The 15,685-nt window shown below is 39.5% G+C and overlaps 3 protein-coding genes across 3 annotated transcripts; 1 reads left to right on the plus strand and 2 right to left on the minus strand.

Annotated features, from left to right (window-relative positions):
• On the plus strand, window positions 1-3,270 carry LOC133708760 (serine/threonine-protein phosphatase PP2A catalytic subunit). The gene is made up of 6 exons (XM_062134280.1): window positions 1-596; window positions 1,211-1,325; window positions 2,038-2,146; window positions 2,238-2,315; window positions 2,499-2,690; window positions 2,793-3,270. Exons 1-6 carry the CDS (start codon window positions 344-346, stop codon window positions 2,964-2,966), a joined length of 921 nt encoding a protein of 306 aa, XP_061990264.1. The 5' UTR covers window positions 1-343; the 3' UTR covers window positions 2,967-3,270.
• A 224-nt stretch (window positions 3,271-3,494) lies between these two features.
• LOC133708761 (uncharacterized) lies at window positions 3,495-5,271 on the minus strand. Its single transcript, XM_062134281.1, has 4 exons — window positions 5,101-5,271; window positions 4,865-4,997; window positions 3,952-4,251; window positions 3,495-3,779 (listed from the first exon to the last, which is right to left on the minus strand). The coding sequence occupies exons 1-4, from the start codon at window positions 5,196-5,198 to the stop codon at window positions 3,669-3,671; spliced, it is 642 nt and encodes a 213-aa protein (XP_061990265.1). The 5' UTR covers window positions 5,199-5,271; the 3' UTR covers window positions 3,495-3,668.
• Window positions 5,272-13,237: 7,966 nt separating this feature from the next.
• On the minus strand, window positions 13,238-15,412 carry LOC133710163 (probable inactive receptor kinase At1g27190). The gene has a single exon (XM_062136169.1). The coding sequence runs from the start codon at window positions 15,273-15,275 to the stop codon at window positions 13,473-13,475; it is 1,803 nt and encodes a 600-aa protein (XP_061992153.1). The 5' UTR covers window positions 15,276-15,412; the 3' UTR covers window positions 13,238-13,472.
• Window positions 15,413-15,685: the final 273 nt, after the last annotated feature.

Consider the following 15,685-nt stretch of genomic DNA (forward strand, 5'->3'; position numbering starts at 1 on the left):
GAGCTTCATTTCGCAGCAAAGCGAGAGAGAGACAGAGAGCCTGCATTTCATTTCCCTCGTCTTTGTGATTTACAATCACAAATAATACAATTTCAATTTCAATTTCAATTTAATTTTCCTTTTTCTTTTAAAGAAAAACAAAAAAAATCACAGAGCATGATAGAGGGGTCGAGACTCGACCCAACCTCAAAACGACTCGTTTCGCTCTCCCGATCCGCAGCAACGCTTCGATCGTCGTCCGGCCGGCGCTGAGCTTCGCTGCGCAACCGTCAGATCTGCTGGGAATCGGCGGTGGTTTGAGATCTGAGGAAAAAGCGCGGGAGGAGAAGGAGGAGGTGAAACGATGCCGTCTCACGGGGATCTGGACCGTCAGATCGAGCATCTGATGGAGTGCAAGACGTTGCCGGAGGCGGAGGTGAAGATGCTGTGCGAGCAAGCGAGGGCGATCCTGGTGGAGGAGTGGAACGTGCAACCGGTCAAGTGCCCGGTTACGGTGTGTGGGGATATACACGGCCAGTTCTACGACCTCATTGAGCTTTTTCGGATAGGAGGCAACGCTCCTGATACTAATTACCTTTTCATGGGTGATTATGTAGGTCAGTCACTTTCTCTCTTTCCCCTTTCCTCTTTATCTTTCTTTCTCCTTTTGATTTTCGCATTTTCTTTATGTTTCTTGTGAGGTTATTTTTCAATCTGATTGAATGAATGAGGATTTGGATTTAGTTTGCTGAGAAATTAGATTGAGGCTGCGGATTTTGTGTTGCGTGTTGTTCTTGTTATGTAAATGAAGTTACATGCGTAGGATTATGTGTGATCGTTTGATCTTTTTCGTTTCGAGTAATGGAAGCTAGCTATATGATGATATTGATCTTTCCACTTGTTTTGGAAACGAATTGCGTGGTGTAATGCTGGAGTTAGAATTATTGTAATCTATGCGAGCTTGGCTGTGGTTAATTTGCTGGTTGGGTTTTTTTTTCTTTCTCTTTTATAGTTTTCTTTCATATCTATGATGTTTTGAAATTTTTCCACTTGGTGGATAGAAGTCTTGTGATGAGCTTTGATGTGTTGTGTTCTTCATCTCTGTTGACGGGCTAACATTGTGTTAAGTTTTGTGGAACATATGTGGTATAATCTAAATGCATCGTTTTGAAATTTTTCATTTGCTGCTTATGTGTGTCTAACACTCTAATATATTGGGTGCACAATGCAGATCGTGGATATTATTCTGTGGAGACTGTCACACTTCTGGTGGCTCTGAAAGTTCGTTATAGAGATAGAATTACAATCCTGAGAGGAAATCATGAGAGTCGGCAAATTACTCAAGTGTAAGGACGTCTATTTTATTTACAAGTCTGGTACTCAGACTCTGTAAAGCATGTGAAGCTGTGTCTAAATTCTCAAATGCAGAGCTCCTCTTAGTATTGTGTCTGATTTTGTTGATTGAATTGTAAGTTTCTTCAGAGTAAAAACTCTTAAGCATGTCAATGCCATGCTAGTATTTATGCTGCCCTTCCTCCTCCTCTGACTGGATGCTTTTAATATATATTAGTCTTCACTAATTGATATCTGCTTTTGTGGGACCGAGTCCCCAAAATTAGTGGGATCTTTATGTGTGATGCTTAGATGATAATCCTAGACTTTTCAGAGAGTGTCCTTCTGCCAGCAAAATACATAGAATCAGGCTTTTAATCAGAGGTTGGCCTACCGTATGTTCATATAAAGAAAAGGCTCCTAGTCTGTGGCAACTATTTTACATTAAGTGAGTAGAGTTTTCTTTTAAGTGGAGATAGTCTAAGAGAAGGTTGGTATTTATTTGTTTTATGAGATTAGTGATATGGTTGAGCTTGATCAGGTTCCATTGGCTTCTTGATCCATGGATAAATTAAGAAACTCCTTGATAATCATATATGCTTGACCAGAATATTGCTTTTGAATACACTACAAGCTGATAGTTGATACAGTCAAGCAACAGTAATGTAGATTATGCTGATTGAGAGTGGTTCTTATGTTCTGTTCTTTTTTGTCACCTTTTTCCAGGTATGGTTTCTACGATGAGTGTTTAAGAAAATACGGAAATGCCAATGTCTGGAAGTACTTTACTGACTTATTTGATTATCTTCCCCTCACAGCCCTTATTGAGAGTCAGGTTGAGCTAGCTTTTTTTTGTTTAGTGATAAATATATTGAAGATAGATCAGTTTGGTTGATTTTTGACAGCTTCTGGTATATATATTGTAGATTTTCTGTTTGCATGGGGGCCTTTCACCATCGTTGGACACATTGGACAATATCCGAGCCTTGGACCGTATCCAGGAGGTATGATGTTGTTTCTCTTGCAAGCCCAAATTGTGATGACAGATTGTGTATGCTGCAATGGTGTATGAGCTCTCTGTTTCGATTCATAGGCATTATAAAGACTGCATTCATGATGGTTCTCTGATTTACATCTTACAAGCCTGTTTTGATCATGTTTCGCTTGTCTTGTTTCTGCATGAGCAGGTTCCACATGAAGGACCAATGTGCGATCTCTTATGGTCTGATCCTGATGACCGCTGTGGTTGGGGAATATCGCCACGTGGTGCTGGTTATACATTTGGACAGGATATAGCTGCTCAGTTTAATCATACCAATGGACTCAGCCTGATTTCAAGAGCTCATCAGCTAGTCATGGAAGGATACAACTGGTGCCAGGTGTGTGAACACAAATGGAAGTAGAACTTTGTTTTCTTGTTCTGGTAATGTGCCTCATTAGTTTTTGCTGAATTTTGAACTTTCATCTGGACATGTTTGCAGGAAAAGAACGTCGTGACTGTTTTTAGTGCTCCAAACTATTGTTATCGGTGTGGGAATATGGCTGCAATTTTGGAAATTGGGGAGAATATGGACCAGAATTTTCTACAGTTTGACCCAGCTCCTCGTCAAATTGAGCCTGACAACACACGCAAGACTCCAGATTATTTTTTGTGATTTCAATATGTCAATGGGCTGTGTGTAATCCATGTTTCTGCCATGTTACTGTAGATGTGTCTTTAAGAGGAGTTCAGTTGTTTAAGTTGAGGGTTATGGTCAACATGATTCTTTTGTTTGGAGTTTTTGTCCTGCTGCTGCTGTTTTGTTGATTTGCTGAAAAAACTCGTTAGGAGAATTGACAGTAGTCACCGATGGTCTGTCGCTATTGTCTTGTATATTTTTCGAGAGGAAACGGCAATAACATGGTATATCTTGTTCAGTAATTTTGCATCTTCAACGTAGAAAGCTGATTTTTGAATCACATTGGCCTGAGAGCAGCGTACTTTATAAATTGAATGTTGGGTAGATTTAGTTTGTGTTAGATCTCAACATTTTATAATAATATACGAGCAGGGTAATGTACAATTAAATTGTTACATTTACTCCCCTTGTGCAAATAAAATATACCGTACAGACAGGACGCTTTCGGAAATGCTCAATGCAATTCCTGGGATTGCAAGGACAGGACGCTTTAAGTACACGACATAGTGGCAAATTTCTGCAGTTTCATTCCAAACAAAGAATCATAGTCGTTATCAAAAAAATATTACAGAGAGAACTGGTTTCTATGAATCGTTTCAATACATGAAATAGCATACAGATGGAGAAACTGAGGGCAGCTAGTGTGAAAGGACTTCTGATTTAGCACAGGCTTTGCATTTAAAACCTTGCGTTGCTCTGAATTCGGGAAAATCCTGCCATTGTAGCTGTCTGCCTTTTTTTGAAGTATACAATAGAACCACTAATGACTAGCAAACACAGGACAATCACCTGTCCACAGGAGTTCATAAGACATTCATTAGCACGAGTGTATGACCATAAGTATAGCATCCTTAATAGAAACATAAAAATCAAGTGTTTTCCTATTCTCTATCCTCTTCTGTTCTATACCTGTTAATTAACTCACAAGAGTAAGATAGGTACCAAAAGATGTATACAATACCTCAAAACCAAGCACTGACAACTTCTCTTCATTAACTGGTGGTATACAGCTTCTGTAAGTAATGTAAGCCTGCTTGCCATTCTCTTCTGTAGAAGAATCATCCAGTAAACTTCTACACTTTAAGAGAGTACCGAGCTCTTCCGCATTATGCAATTCTGAAATGTTGTGGGAAACTTCCAGAGTTGATCTACTCTTCTTAGAGCCTATCTTTGCCTTTGCATCCTTTAACCCTTGCTTAATTTCCACACATTTCAAAGGGATGCGATAGCCAGTCTCACTGCAGCGATACTTCTCATTGTTCTACAATTGAAGAAAGAATTACTACTAGTACGAGGCAAATGAATTTGAAATAGGAGACATGGACAGTAATAAAACATTCAATCAGTGATGTGAAGGATATCAAAAGGAACACATCATATCAACCCTTCCCATCGAAGATTTCCCATCAAAGTCACCTAAAGCGGCTTAGCCAATCTCATGCAAGATCAAAATCAGAGCAGTATGGCTGCCTCTAACTCTCTAAGAAAATCCCCCACCTAAATATTAATCAAACAATTCTTTTAACAACATCTGTAGCAAATGAATTCATGTTAATCTGGATTACATATCGGTAGCTCATTATCTTCAATTCTTCATATTCATAACCTCCTTTTGCTACATCTAACTAGATCCCAACATTCCCGTAACATCTGCTCTAATTCCAATTTCCACCAAGTAAATCAATATTAAAGAGCTAAATGATACCGCATTTTGTTAAACAACAACATCTATAACTAGAATCAAACCGAAACAAGCTCAAACCAGAGCTCAATGCTCAACATATATACTGAAAGCCACAAAACTGAGCACAGCACGCATCAAAATCCAAATCAATTGATTAAGCAAAATAAAGAAAAGAAAAAAAAAAAAAAACCTTTTCAGAGTATTGGCAAGGAACACAGGGACCATTAGGAGAGCATTCAAAGGTCGAGTTAGTTCCATGAGGGGTTTCTTTGAGACCCAGAAGCATTCTACTTCCAATCCTTTCGCCTTCACCATCTTCGATTCTGAATTAAAAAAAAAAAAAAAACAGTTCAAAATTCAACTGCAGCAGATCACATATTGAGATTCAAACAAGTACATACATACATATTATGTATTAGGGCTTACGTGGCGGAGCCTACTGAGAGCAGAGCGAAGGCTGTGGAGAAGAAGAAGAGGAGAAGGAGGAGGAGGAGGAGGAGAAAGAATGGTGAATCTGAAGGCATAGTTTTGTTGCTCTCTTTGCTTCTTTCGTTTCTCTTCTGCTAAATTGGGACTTTCCTAATTTCGATTGAATTAACAGAATTGGCCCTGATGTTTTGGATATTATAAAACCGCCCCCACTTTTGGGCGTGTTTATGGGAGACTGTTTGTATGGGCCGCAGTATTTGGGTTAGAAGTCTAGAACTGGTTTGGGCTTTGGTTAGATGTTTGACTGCAGCCCACCCATTCGAGCAGAACCCTAACTCGGATTTCATTCCTAAAGAGGTTGGGAGAACTAGTTACATGCTATGCTAGATTATAGAGTCTCTCAGAGCTTGGAATTTAAGCTATAAACCATAGCCGTAGACAAAACAAAATGCACACGAAGTGACGAACAGTAGGTTTCCTAAGATCAAATCATCATCACCATCAGCAGAAACGCCGTAGCCAGCATCGAAGACCTTCTCAAACAGATCTTGCGCGCTACGTGTACTAAGCTAGCTTGGTGGGCGTTTCCAATGCATCTCCAAGCATCGGCGCTTTCTTATCTTAGTTTATCAAGAATCTATTCGTACTCTAACTCGAATCATGGTCCAAAAAGATTGAACAAGTTTAGCAACAAGATCCATCTGTGTAAATTAACTAGGAAATCAATAGTATATTTTAGACTTAATTACTTCAAAAATTTGAAACCAGAATCATTCTGCAACTTATAATTTTATCCTTTTTGTGTGCGTACAGTTTCATTAATTATTTTCTTAATTAGTTATCAGGATTAGTAAGAACGTTTCAATCTCAAACAAAATACTCATCCCACTACGTACAAGGTGAAATCCTAATACATGAAGAAACAATAATCCAAAACGTTCAAGGTAATACAAGAAGAAACAATAATCCAAAACGTACAAGGTAAAATCCTAGCTAATAGAAAGAAGAAACAATAATCCAAATTCTATATGTACGTAAGTGAAGAAAATAATTACTAATCAAATTATAAGTTGAGTTCAACGAGCTAGGAAAGAGGAATAGGATTGGAAAACTCGCTATTATATACTCTCGTTTTCCGACCCGCCCTAGATAAAACAAAATGCAGACTAAAATCTGTAGAATCGAATCATCTGCAGCAGAAACAATAGCCAACATAGAAGATCTCCTCACACAGATCCTCTTACGATTGCCGGCAGCAGGCTCGATCTGCGATCCGTTTCCAATGTGTCTCCAAGCATTGGCTCTCTCTTCTGTCCGACCCCAAATTCCGTCAACTCCACGTGCACCATCCAAAACCCAAACCCCAAAATCTCTGGTTTCTTCCCTGACACTACAATCCCTGCAATGCCCATGATCATCATCCCTCTAGGCAAAGCAATCCCATCTCGGATTAACCGGCCGAAAGCTCTGCCAGTCCGATGTTTCGATGATGCTTGTTGCCGTATCAACATCCTTCAGTCCTGCAACGGCCTCTTGCTCTGACAGTCCGATGTTTCTCCTGAGTCTGTTTATGTTGTCAATCCTACTACTAAGTACTAACCAATTCGAGAACGTTTCTTATCCTCATAACTCGTCTAGTGAAGAACCATACGAATGGCTATATGGTTTGGCTTTTAAATCACCTTATTACAAGGTGGTATGCCTTGCATGGCACCAAATCCGTATGTACTCGTCTCAGACTCGAACTTGGAGGCTTCTCGAGGAGGAGCCTAGAAAGTGAATTCCTACTTTCACCCCTATTGAGCAGTACACACGCGGTCTACTGCATGCAGCGGAGCGCTTCACTGGATCAGGGGTAAACGCTCCGTTGACAATACCAAGTTGGTACACTTCTATAATCTAGATGAAGAGCGTTTGGGATCAGTCGCCGCTGCGAGTTACCATCACCTTAATAAGGGGGAAATCGTTTATAGATATTTTGGGGAGTCCGGTGGTCATCTGCATCTGATTGATACATACGAGTACTCCGGTAATGCTTTTGATGTGATGGAGATGGGGAGGGACTACTCCGGCTGGTTTGTCAAGTACCACGTTGATCTCATTCCTACCATGGCTGGTTTTCCTGAGAGTAGTGGTACAATTGTGATTTTGTCGTCTTGTTACTTGCTCTAGATGAGCAGAAAGGACATCCAGCTGATGAGGAAGTACGTGTTGATGTTGCATGTTCCTGGTAAAGTTGTCTCTTATAATCTTAGGAGTAAGAGTGTAACGACATCTTCTGAGTTAACCATTAGAGATTACTTACTAATTAGGGATTGTACGTAGTCATGGTTACATCGAGAGCTTAGCTTGTGTGTGAGAATGTGATGATGGAATCTCCATGCTGCTGTTGCATATATCTAACTATAATGACAAATTATTATGCACTAAATTTTTGAGTGCCAATAACAACACCATCTATTGATAGCTTGAAGTGCATAATATACAACTTTTTGTGGATTGTCAACATATAACGACACCCTTTATTTGTTATGTATGTAAATTTTTGTGAAGTAGAATATCCAAATTAATAAAGGGCATATGACCTTAAACAAAAGAATTATGTCGAGCCAATTTTAAGTTCGACTTTGTTTCTAGTCTAGCTAGAACATAAACATTAAGTAATCAAGCAAAGCCGAGTCATCGGAGACTTTCATGCAAGGCACAAGACGTACACAATGCAAACGACGCGTAAAATCAAATTATCATCAGCAGAAACCGTCGCCAACATCGAAGACCTCCTCACACAGATCCTTTCATGGATGCCACCTTGATCTCTGCTTCGTTTCCAATGTGTCTCCAAGCATTGGTTCTCTCTAATCTCTGACCCCAAATTCCGTCAACTCCACATTCTCCGAAACCCAAACCCTAAGATCTCCGCTCTCCTCCCCAGCACAACCCAAGAAAACTACTTCTACACCATACCTCTCGGTAATGGGAACCATCCACCATCTCAGGTTATTAATCCCTACAAAACTCTCGACCAGAATTCAGTCGATCCACATGCCTCCACCTGCTGGATCCTTCAGTCCTGCAATGGTCTCCTCCTCTGCATGGCATATAGTGGAGAACGGTCCCTGTGTGATACCTTCTCAACCACTGATAGCTAAATTTATAAGCTATTGATTTTCCTTATTCAAATTTAAGATTGTTAATTGTAGCAAAGGTAAACAAGGGTCTTTCCCGCAAAAGACTATAGTTCTAACTACTCAAAACAATTTCACAAAAGTGACTACTGTTCCTAGCAAACAGCAATCGAAAACTTAATTAAAAATCTAATATAAACTAATCAGAAAAATACAAAAATTTTACAGTGATGCAGTAGACTCACAGGACGTCCAGCACACAAAATGTGGGAATTTTTGGATGTCGTTTACTATTTAAAATAAATACGAAAATATAGAGTACAGAAGCTGAAAATAACAAAAACTGGGAAGATGCATCCACCCCCGACAATCACACACAAGATAATTTGTTCAATCCTAATTCAATTAATCTAGATGAAGATGCTCAGGTTGACTCGGTACGCTTGAACACAACTTATTATCCTTTCTTACTTCATACGCTAGGCAGGAAGACACTTAGACTATTCCCAAGCAATGGAACCTAAAGGTACTCTTATTAGATTTAACATGCAGAGATCATTAAGTTTGAAAAGAGTTTGAGACATCACTAGGCATCGCAAATAACTTAGCGCCTTGCTAAACCTAGGACTTAATTTACTACTTGATAGTGAAAACTAACAATTGCTTCTCTAGAAGGTTTGAGGAATCCAACTATTGATCCAGGCATCAAACGATCAAAGTGGTAGAATCTTAACATGCATACTAATTGTGCACTCAAAGCATACAAGCAAGCATTCATCAATGAAAAATCAGTAAACTAAAGTCTTATCTTGAATTAAAAGAAAATAAAATCAAAGGTCAAATCATCTTGTAGTTCATGTCTAGGGGCTTCAAGCAGCCCCGTAACTAATCAAAAAAACCCAGTTAAACATAGAAGAAACAAAACAAACTAAAGAAGGGGAGGAAGAGAGAGAGAGTTGCTGCCTATTGATCTCTTTTTATATGCTTAGAGGTTGCCTTCATCTTTCTTGTGGTGTAGGAAATCCAAAACCTAAAAGAATTAGGGTTAGCCTGCTTAGGTGGAGTTTTCCTATTGGCTCTTGAACTTGATGACTCATTCCAACAATTTACATCGCTCCATTTGTCCATATTAAGTTGGAATATGAAGCACAAACTCGGCCTCGGGCTTCTCGGTGTGATTCGGGCCTCGAAACATAAATTCCCATCAAACTTCAAATTTACGTGCAGCCTGACCTTCTTGTATTAAATCAGTCATAACTTCTTATAGAAAAATGATATTGACAAGCCGAAGAAAGATTCGGAAACTAGACATGTTTTCCATCAATATAAAGATCAACATCTGGTTCATCCGAAACTGGTTTCAGTGTTCTGTCGAAGTTGACTGATCTACATAGATAGATTTGCCGATTTTGCATTTCAATCCCTCTTTTGCTTCTTTTCTCTTTCTTTGCTCCAAGATACCTATAAAACAAATAAATAGAGTAAATAACTAGAAAATACACTAAACTAACAAAGAAAATATAGAGATTAATGTTATTAATATCACATAAAAATGCTCGTATCAACCATCCTATGTGTTGTCAACCCCACTACTAACCAATTCTCGGCTCTTTCTTATCCCAATCTTGAAGGGGAAGAGTATGTTTTGATTTGGCTTTTGACCCGTCCAAATCACCTCATTATAAGGTGGTCTGCCTCGATATATATTCGTCCGAGACTGGAGCTTGGAGGCTTATAGAGTTGTCATTCATCCGGCCTATAAGGTACGGCCGGATGAGGCAGGGGGCCGTATACTGCAATGGAGCACTTCATTGAATTACAGACCCAAAGAGTCTATTATACCTCGATCATGAACGTGGACAGAACGGAACGTAGAACCAAATAAGAAAAGAACACGACTTCATGCAGTACTTCGACCTACGTAAGGAAGAGAGTGTGGAAGGCGCCGTTGCCTCTCCTCCTCTAGCCATAAGTGACACAGATATAGATATGTGGAACATTGAGTATAGATATTTCGGAGAGTCTGGTGTCCATTTGCATCTGATTGACATTTATAGGAATTTCGTTACTAAATTTGATGTGATGGAGATGGGGAAGGACTACTCTGGCTGGTTTGTCAAGTACCGTGTCGATCTTGATATGGTAGCGGCTGCCTTCCCAGATATGCTTCATCAGTTTTGTTATAACTCTGTTATCTTGTTAGTTACTCCAGGGAAATTCTAGTGTACTTGTGGGTATCTCATACCCACAATTACAAAAGTGACAACAAATTTGTTGTCAGAGTGGTAATGTTGAGTCCTATTTTGTGTAATCTTAGTTCTAATAATAGTAATTACACCTCTTACGACATTGTTACAAGCTTTTGAACAAATTCGTTGTCAATTTTGTAATTTTTGTTTAACTATATGTAAATAGTGTAAATGAATATGGTAACTTTTGTTCTCAATGTTGTAATTTTGGTTCAAATAATTGTAATTTTTTGTTCAAATAGTTGTAAATGAGTGTATGAGATATCCACAAGTACCATAGCTTGTCTCAGTTACTCTAGAGGAAAAAGAAGATGATCCAGAGGAGGAGGATTCGTCTCCGCAGTTGGTATTACATATTCTTGGTAAGCTCATCTTTTATAATATTAGGAATAAGACCGTTAAGAAGTCTTCTAAATTAACCATTGAGAACTGCTTTCTAGTTGAAGATTGTAGTCCTGGACTCCTGGTTACTACATGGAGACTCTAGCCTGCGTGAGATGATCGATAGAGTCTTTTATTCCATTCTGATATGTAGGCGTAATTTTTGCTATGTATTAAAAAATTTTGTTTCAACTTATCGGATCAGTTATATATATTCTTGGTTGTCTTTCTCGATCATAATCATAGATTATCAAGCAATATAATTTACAGTGATTTTGATTTAATTACATTATTATCTATACTATTATTAATAGAAGAGGTTTTGTTAGCTAAAGTGCATGTAAAATTACATATAGATCCTAACATCATATATTAATCTAAAATTATATTTAATAATTAAGGGATAAGAAGGTAAATAACAAAATTAAAATTGAAAAATATAAGAAAACAATATATCACATCTGCAAGTAACTTCTCACCTACCCACTATGTGCACTTCATGCACGATAAAACTTCCCATTATCCGTAATAACTCTCCCCTTCTTTGAAATTTTTTTTTCACATTTATTTAATTAATTAATCACATCCATCGGGTATGTTTTGTTCTAGTGTTGTTTAAGTGGAACTTGCTAGCAAAAGAAGCTATTGTGGAATGAAATCCCGAGTTAAAGGTACTTTTTAGAAAAGATGGTATCTTTCACGTAGATTAATTTAACTCGAAAGTTAGATGAAATAAATAAAAAAATTACAACCAGAATCATTTCGCAACTTATGAATATTCTTTTAAATAATCATCAGGATTACTAAAAAAATATTGAACAACATACTAATCCTACTACAACGGAAATCATAAATAAACAAGAAGAAACTAGCAAATGTAAATGTATCAAAATTAAGTTCAGGCCTTTTTAACAAATGAATTATGTCGAGCCAATTTTAAGTTCGACTTTATTTCTAATCCAAACTATAGATATTAAGTAATTAATCAAGCAAAACCAAGTCTCGATAATCAAACATCACCTTCGTTATCGTCAAAAAAAAAAAAAAAACATCACCTTCGCTAGCTATCAAGTATGAAATGTATAAACTATACTTTTTTATCTCCAAAAAAAAAATTAAAACTTTTAGGACCTAACTTATTATTGTGAAGAAAAATATCATTAGATCAACTATATGTCTCATTATGATACAATGATGATTCTTTTTAATGCGCAGATTTTCTTTTTTCTTTTTCCAGCTAAATACATGCTGGTGCTTAATTCTGTATTTTGATTGTTTGCTTGTAGCTTTGGATAAATGGATGGTGATGATTTCATTGATTTGTGTTTCTTATTGCGCTTGCAATGCACACTGCTTAGTGGTCTGACCTAGTTGGATTGCGCTTTTTTTGCTGCATTTCTTTGGTCTCTGTTTTGGGTCTGCCGGACAATTAATTAATCTTGTAATTGCTTACAGCGGAGTTGACTGCAATTTATTCCGACTCTAATGTAATTCTAAGTGGTTGGCTACCAATGTATAAAGAATAGGTTTGATGACCCACTCTGAATAGTGAATACCAACTGAAACTTCAATTATCAAAAAGCATATAATAAAAGAACTTCGCTCGCAAGTGTCCACGATCTAGAGAGGGGCATCTGGGTTTGGTCACCACCTCCGTACTAGAACAACCCTAAAGCTGACTTTGCTGCATTTGAAATTTTGAATACCCTTCAATTATGATTGGTCTCTTGATGTTAAGGTCATGGCACAATGTGATAACAGATTCCTAACATGAAAATTCTACAATATTTCGAAGCATGTGAAGAAACACAGTAAGGTGAAGAGGTCTCATATATTGATTGCATAGCCACCTCACAGTGATAAGCCATGTGGTCAAGCATTCTCAGGACGACACCCATCTCATGATGGTAAGCCTAAAGCCAAACAAGCAGGTATATATGACATGACGATGATGAAAAAACGTCGCAAAACCGACATTTCATAACCCCACATGGCAGGGTTGGGTCATGAAACGCTCCCTACTGAAAGATAGGTCATAAATAATAACAAGGCGTCTTCCGAATGATGCTGCTGGGTTCTTAAATATTTTCTACAGTAGTCACGAGAGAGCCGTGGTTTAGTTATGGCTCCTTTTTCACTTTCCTTCGTCCTGGTCTGTATAGAAAGGTCACTGAATACAAGACATATATGATTGATTTGTTTCATTTAACTCCAGGCTTTATATGCTATATTGAGTGGTTGAGTTGGGGGGCCTCGAGATGGTGAAAGTTCAGAGAAAGATTCAAAGGCGAGGGCTGAGATGCACCTAAACTTGATTTGTATATGGGTTGTTCCTACTAGGCTTTCTGAAAAGAACAGAGCAATATTGGAAGAAGAAACAAAAAAAAAAACAACAACAGAGATTTCATTTTCTGGATTACGTGAAAATTACAATGCTTCTTTATAATACAGAAAGATTCAACAGATGAGCATTACAAAGGGAAATCATGCTCAAAATACCATACCAATTGCTAAAAATGCCTCTTAACAAGCATAAAACGAAGACGTGCCCAAATGCTGCAGTTGGATCTTGTACATTTAACACTTTCCCAGCCTAACTAGTCGTCAATTAAAATCAAGATTCAGGAACCTGTTTGCCAAACATCAATGGAAATTCATCATACTGTTCAGAGAAACCATGTTTATCGGCCAAGCTCTTCAATGACTCGTAAACCTGATGCATAGAAGGCCTATCTTTTGGCCTAGCAACCACGCAAGTGCAAGCCACCCTCATGAACTGCAAAATTTCATCATCATGACCTTTCCCTGCTAATACATTGTCTATGGCATCAACGCTTCGACCAGTGTTTGATAAGTGAGAGACCCAATCCACCAAATTCCCCTTGAACCCCTCCACTACATTACTGATTTCTAAAGGTTTCTGTCCAGTAATCAATTCCAAAAGAACTACCCCGAACCCGTAGACATCCCCTTTTAACGATGCCACCATTGTGCTTGAGTACTCGGGAGCAACATAACCAATCTCTCCCAGATCCCCATTCACAAACGAGCTATCATTTGAATCACGAGAACCCACCAGCCTCGCCAATCCAAAATCCGTTATCCGAGCCTCAAAATCATAATCAAGAAGAACCACATTCGAGCTAATATTCTGGTGCATCTGCGGCGGCTGGCAAGCATGGTGCAGCCAAGCAAGTCCTCTGGCTGCTCCCACACCGATCCTCAACCGTGTCAACCAATCCAAAAAACCATACTGGCTACTCACATTGCCACTACCATGCAACTGAGAGTACAATGTGCCATTATACATGTGCTTATACACCAAAAGCTTCTCTTCCTCCACAACACAGAACCCCAATAAAGGCACCAAATTGGGATGCCTGAGCTGCCCCAACCTATTCATCTCCAACCTAAACTGCTTCTCTCCGAGTGTACACCCAGTAAGCCGCTTGATTGCCAATGCAGACCCATCAGGCAACACCGCCTTGTAAGAAACCCCTGTTCTACCGGAAATGACAATGTTTTGGGAATCAAAATTGCTGGTAGCCACCAGTAAATCAGCTAACCGGACTTTCACAATCGGTTTCTGAAATAGAGACACTTGAACAAGCTTGTGAGACTTCAACAACCCAACCCAGCCACTCACACCTTTCTCACCAAAGCTCTGCTTTTTCTTACTTCCCCTAACAAAGAACCACCACCAAATCCCAAGCCCCAAAATCAGCGACACCGCCGCACCAATAGCCCCGGCGGCGATTATAATACCGAGGCTTTTGCTGCTCAGACCACCGCATTTAGACCCAAGAGGCTTCCCACACAGCCCACTGTTCCCATCAAAATCATCCTTTTCGAATTTGGACAAGTCCGACGGGATAGTACCGGAAAGGCCATTATTGGCCACTGAAAATTTCTTCAACCGGTCGAGCCGGCCCAGCTCATACGGAATCGAACCGGAAAGACGATTATCATTCAAAATCAGAGAATTCAAGAACTTACAGTTGACAATCTCCGGCGGAATGGAGCCGGAGAGATGGTTATTAGAGAGATCTAGAGTCACAAGGTAAGGGAGCCAATCGCAGATTTGCGGCGGCAACGAACCGGAGAGAGAATTTCCGGAGAGATCTAGGGTTTGGAGGCTATGACAGTACTTGAGCGACTCAGGGAGCTGACCGGCGAGGTGCATGGACGGCAGCTGGAGGCTGAGCAGCCGATTCTCCTTCTCGTTCCAGCACGAAACTCCGACGAGCTTGCAGATTGAGGCGACGGAGTTGTTGGCCAAGTTCCATTGGCTGAGCCGGCCGTCGGGGTCGGCGAGTGAGCGCTTCACGCCGGCGAGGCAGGTGAGGTCGTCCTCGATCGAACGGCAGAGGAGGAGCGAGTTGAGGAAGACGGTAAGCAACACTAACGCGATCTTCATGGTTTAGGGTTAGGGTTTCTTGGATTTTGAGGTGCTGGAGGTGATGGTGATGGTGGAGATGGCAAGGGAGGAAGAGTCCATTTGACTGAGGCTTAGCTTCAACGAGCAGCTTTTGAAAAGTTTTGACTGGTCTTTGTGTGGGCCTTACGTCGTCGTTTTGTAGGTGATGTGTTGCGGTTGGGGATGCTTAAGTATAATTAATTAAACACTAAACTACTAATTTTAAGCGCTAAAATGTTGCGTCATGGAGTTGTAAAGTTGATTGATTGAGATCTAAGTCCAACTCCAGTTATACTTAATCACTCACCATTTGTTTCAATTGTTTGGAACCTTTGTCGTGACATGACTCTAGATTAGGTTGGGCTTTAGCGGCTATATGATAACTGGCTAACTGCAAGGGCCACACGGCC

The sequence above is a fragment of the Rosa rugosa genome, chromosome 5 (genome assembly GCF_958449725.1).
Source record: "Rosa rugosa chromosome 5, drRosRugo1.1, whole genome shotgun sequence".
Taxonomy (NCBI): domain Eukaryota; kingdom Viridiplantae; phylum Streptophyta; class Magnoliopsida; order Rosales; family Rosaceae; genus Rosa; species Rosa rugosa.

What these genes read in the sequence shown, in the direction of transcription:
- LOC133708760 (XM_062134280.1), top strand. Translation starts at nt 344, where the DNA reads ATGCCGTCTCACGGGGATCTGGACCGTCAGATCGAGCATCTGATGGAG. An exon ending in CAGCCCTTATTGAGAGTCAG is followed by an intron (nt 2,147 to 2,237) that starts GTTGAGCTAGCT and finishes TATATATTGTAG; the next exon opens with ATTTTCTGTTTGCATGGGGG. An exon ending in AAGGATACAACTGGTGCCAG is followed by an intron (nt 2,691 to 2,792) that starts GTGTGTGAACAC and finishes ACATGTTTGCAG; the next exon opens with GAAAAGAACGTCGTGACTGT.
- LOC133708761 (XM_062134281.1), bottom strand. Translation starts at nt 5,198, where the DNA reads ATGCCTTCAGATTCACCATTCTTTCTCCTCCTCCTCCTCCTCCTTCTC. An exon ending in CTCTCAGTAGGCTCCGCCAC is followed by an intron (nt 4,998 to 5,100) that starts GTAAGCCCTAAT and finishes TTTTTAATTCAG; the next exon opens with AATCGAAGATGGTGAAGGCG. An exon ending in CTTGCCAATACTCTGAAAAG is followed by an intron (nt 4,252 to 4,864) that starts GTTTTTTTTTTT and finishes CTTCAATTGTAG; the next exon opens with AACAATGAGAAGTATCGCTG.
- LOC133710163 (XM_062136169.1), bottom strand. Translation starts at nt 15,275, where the DNA reads ATGAAGATCGCGTTAGTGTTGCTTACCGTCTTCCTCAACTCGCTCCTC.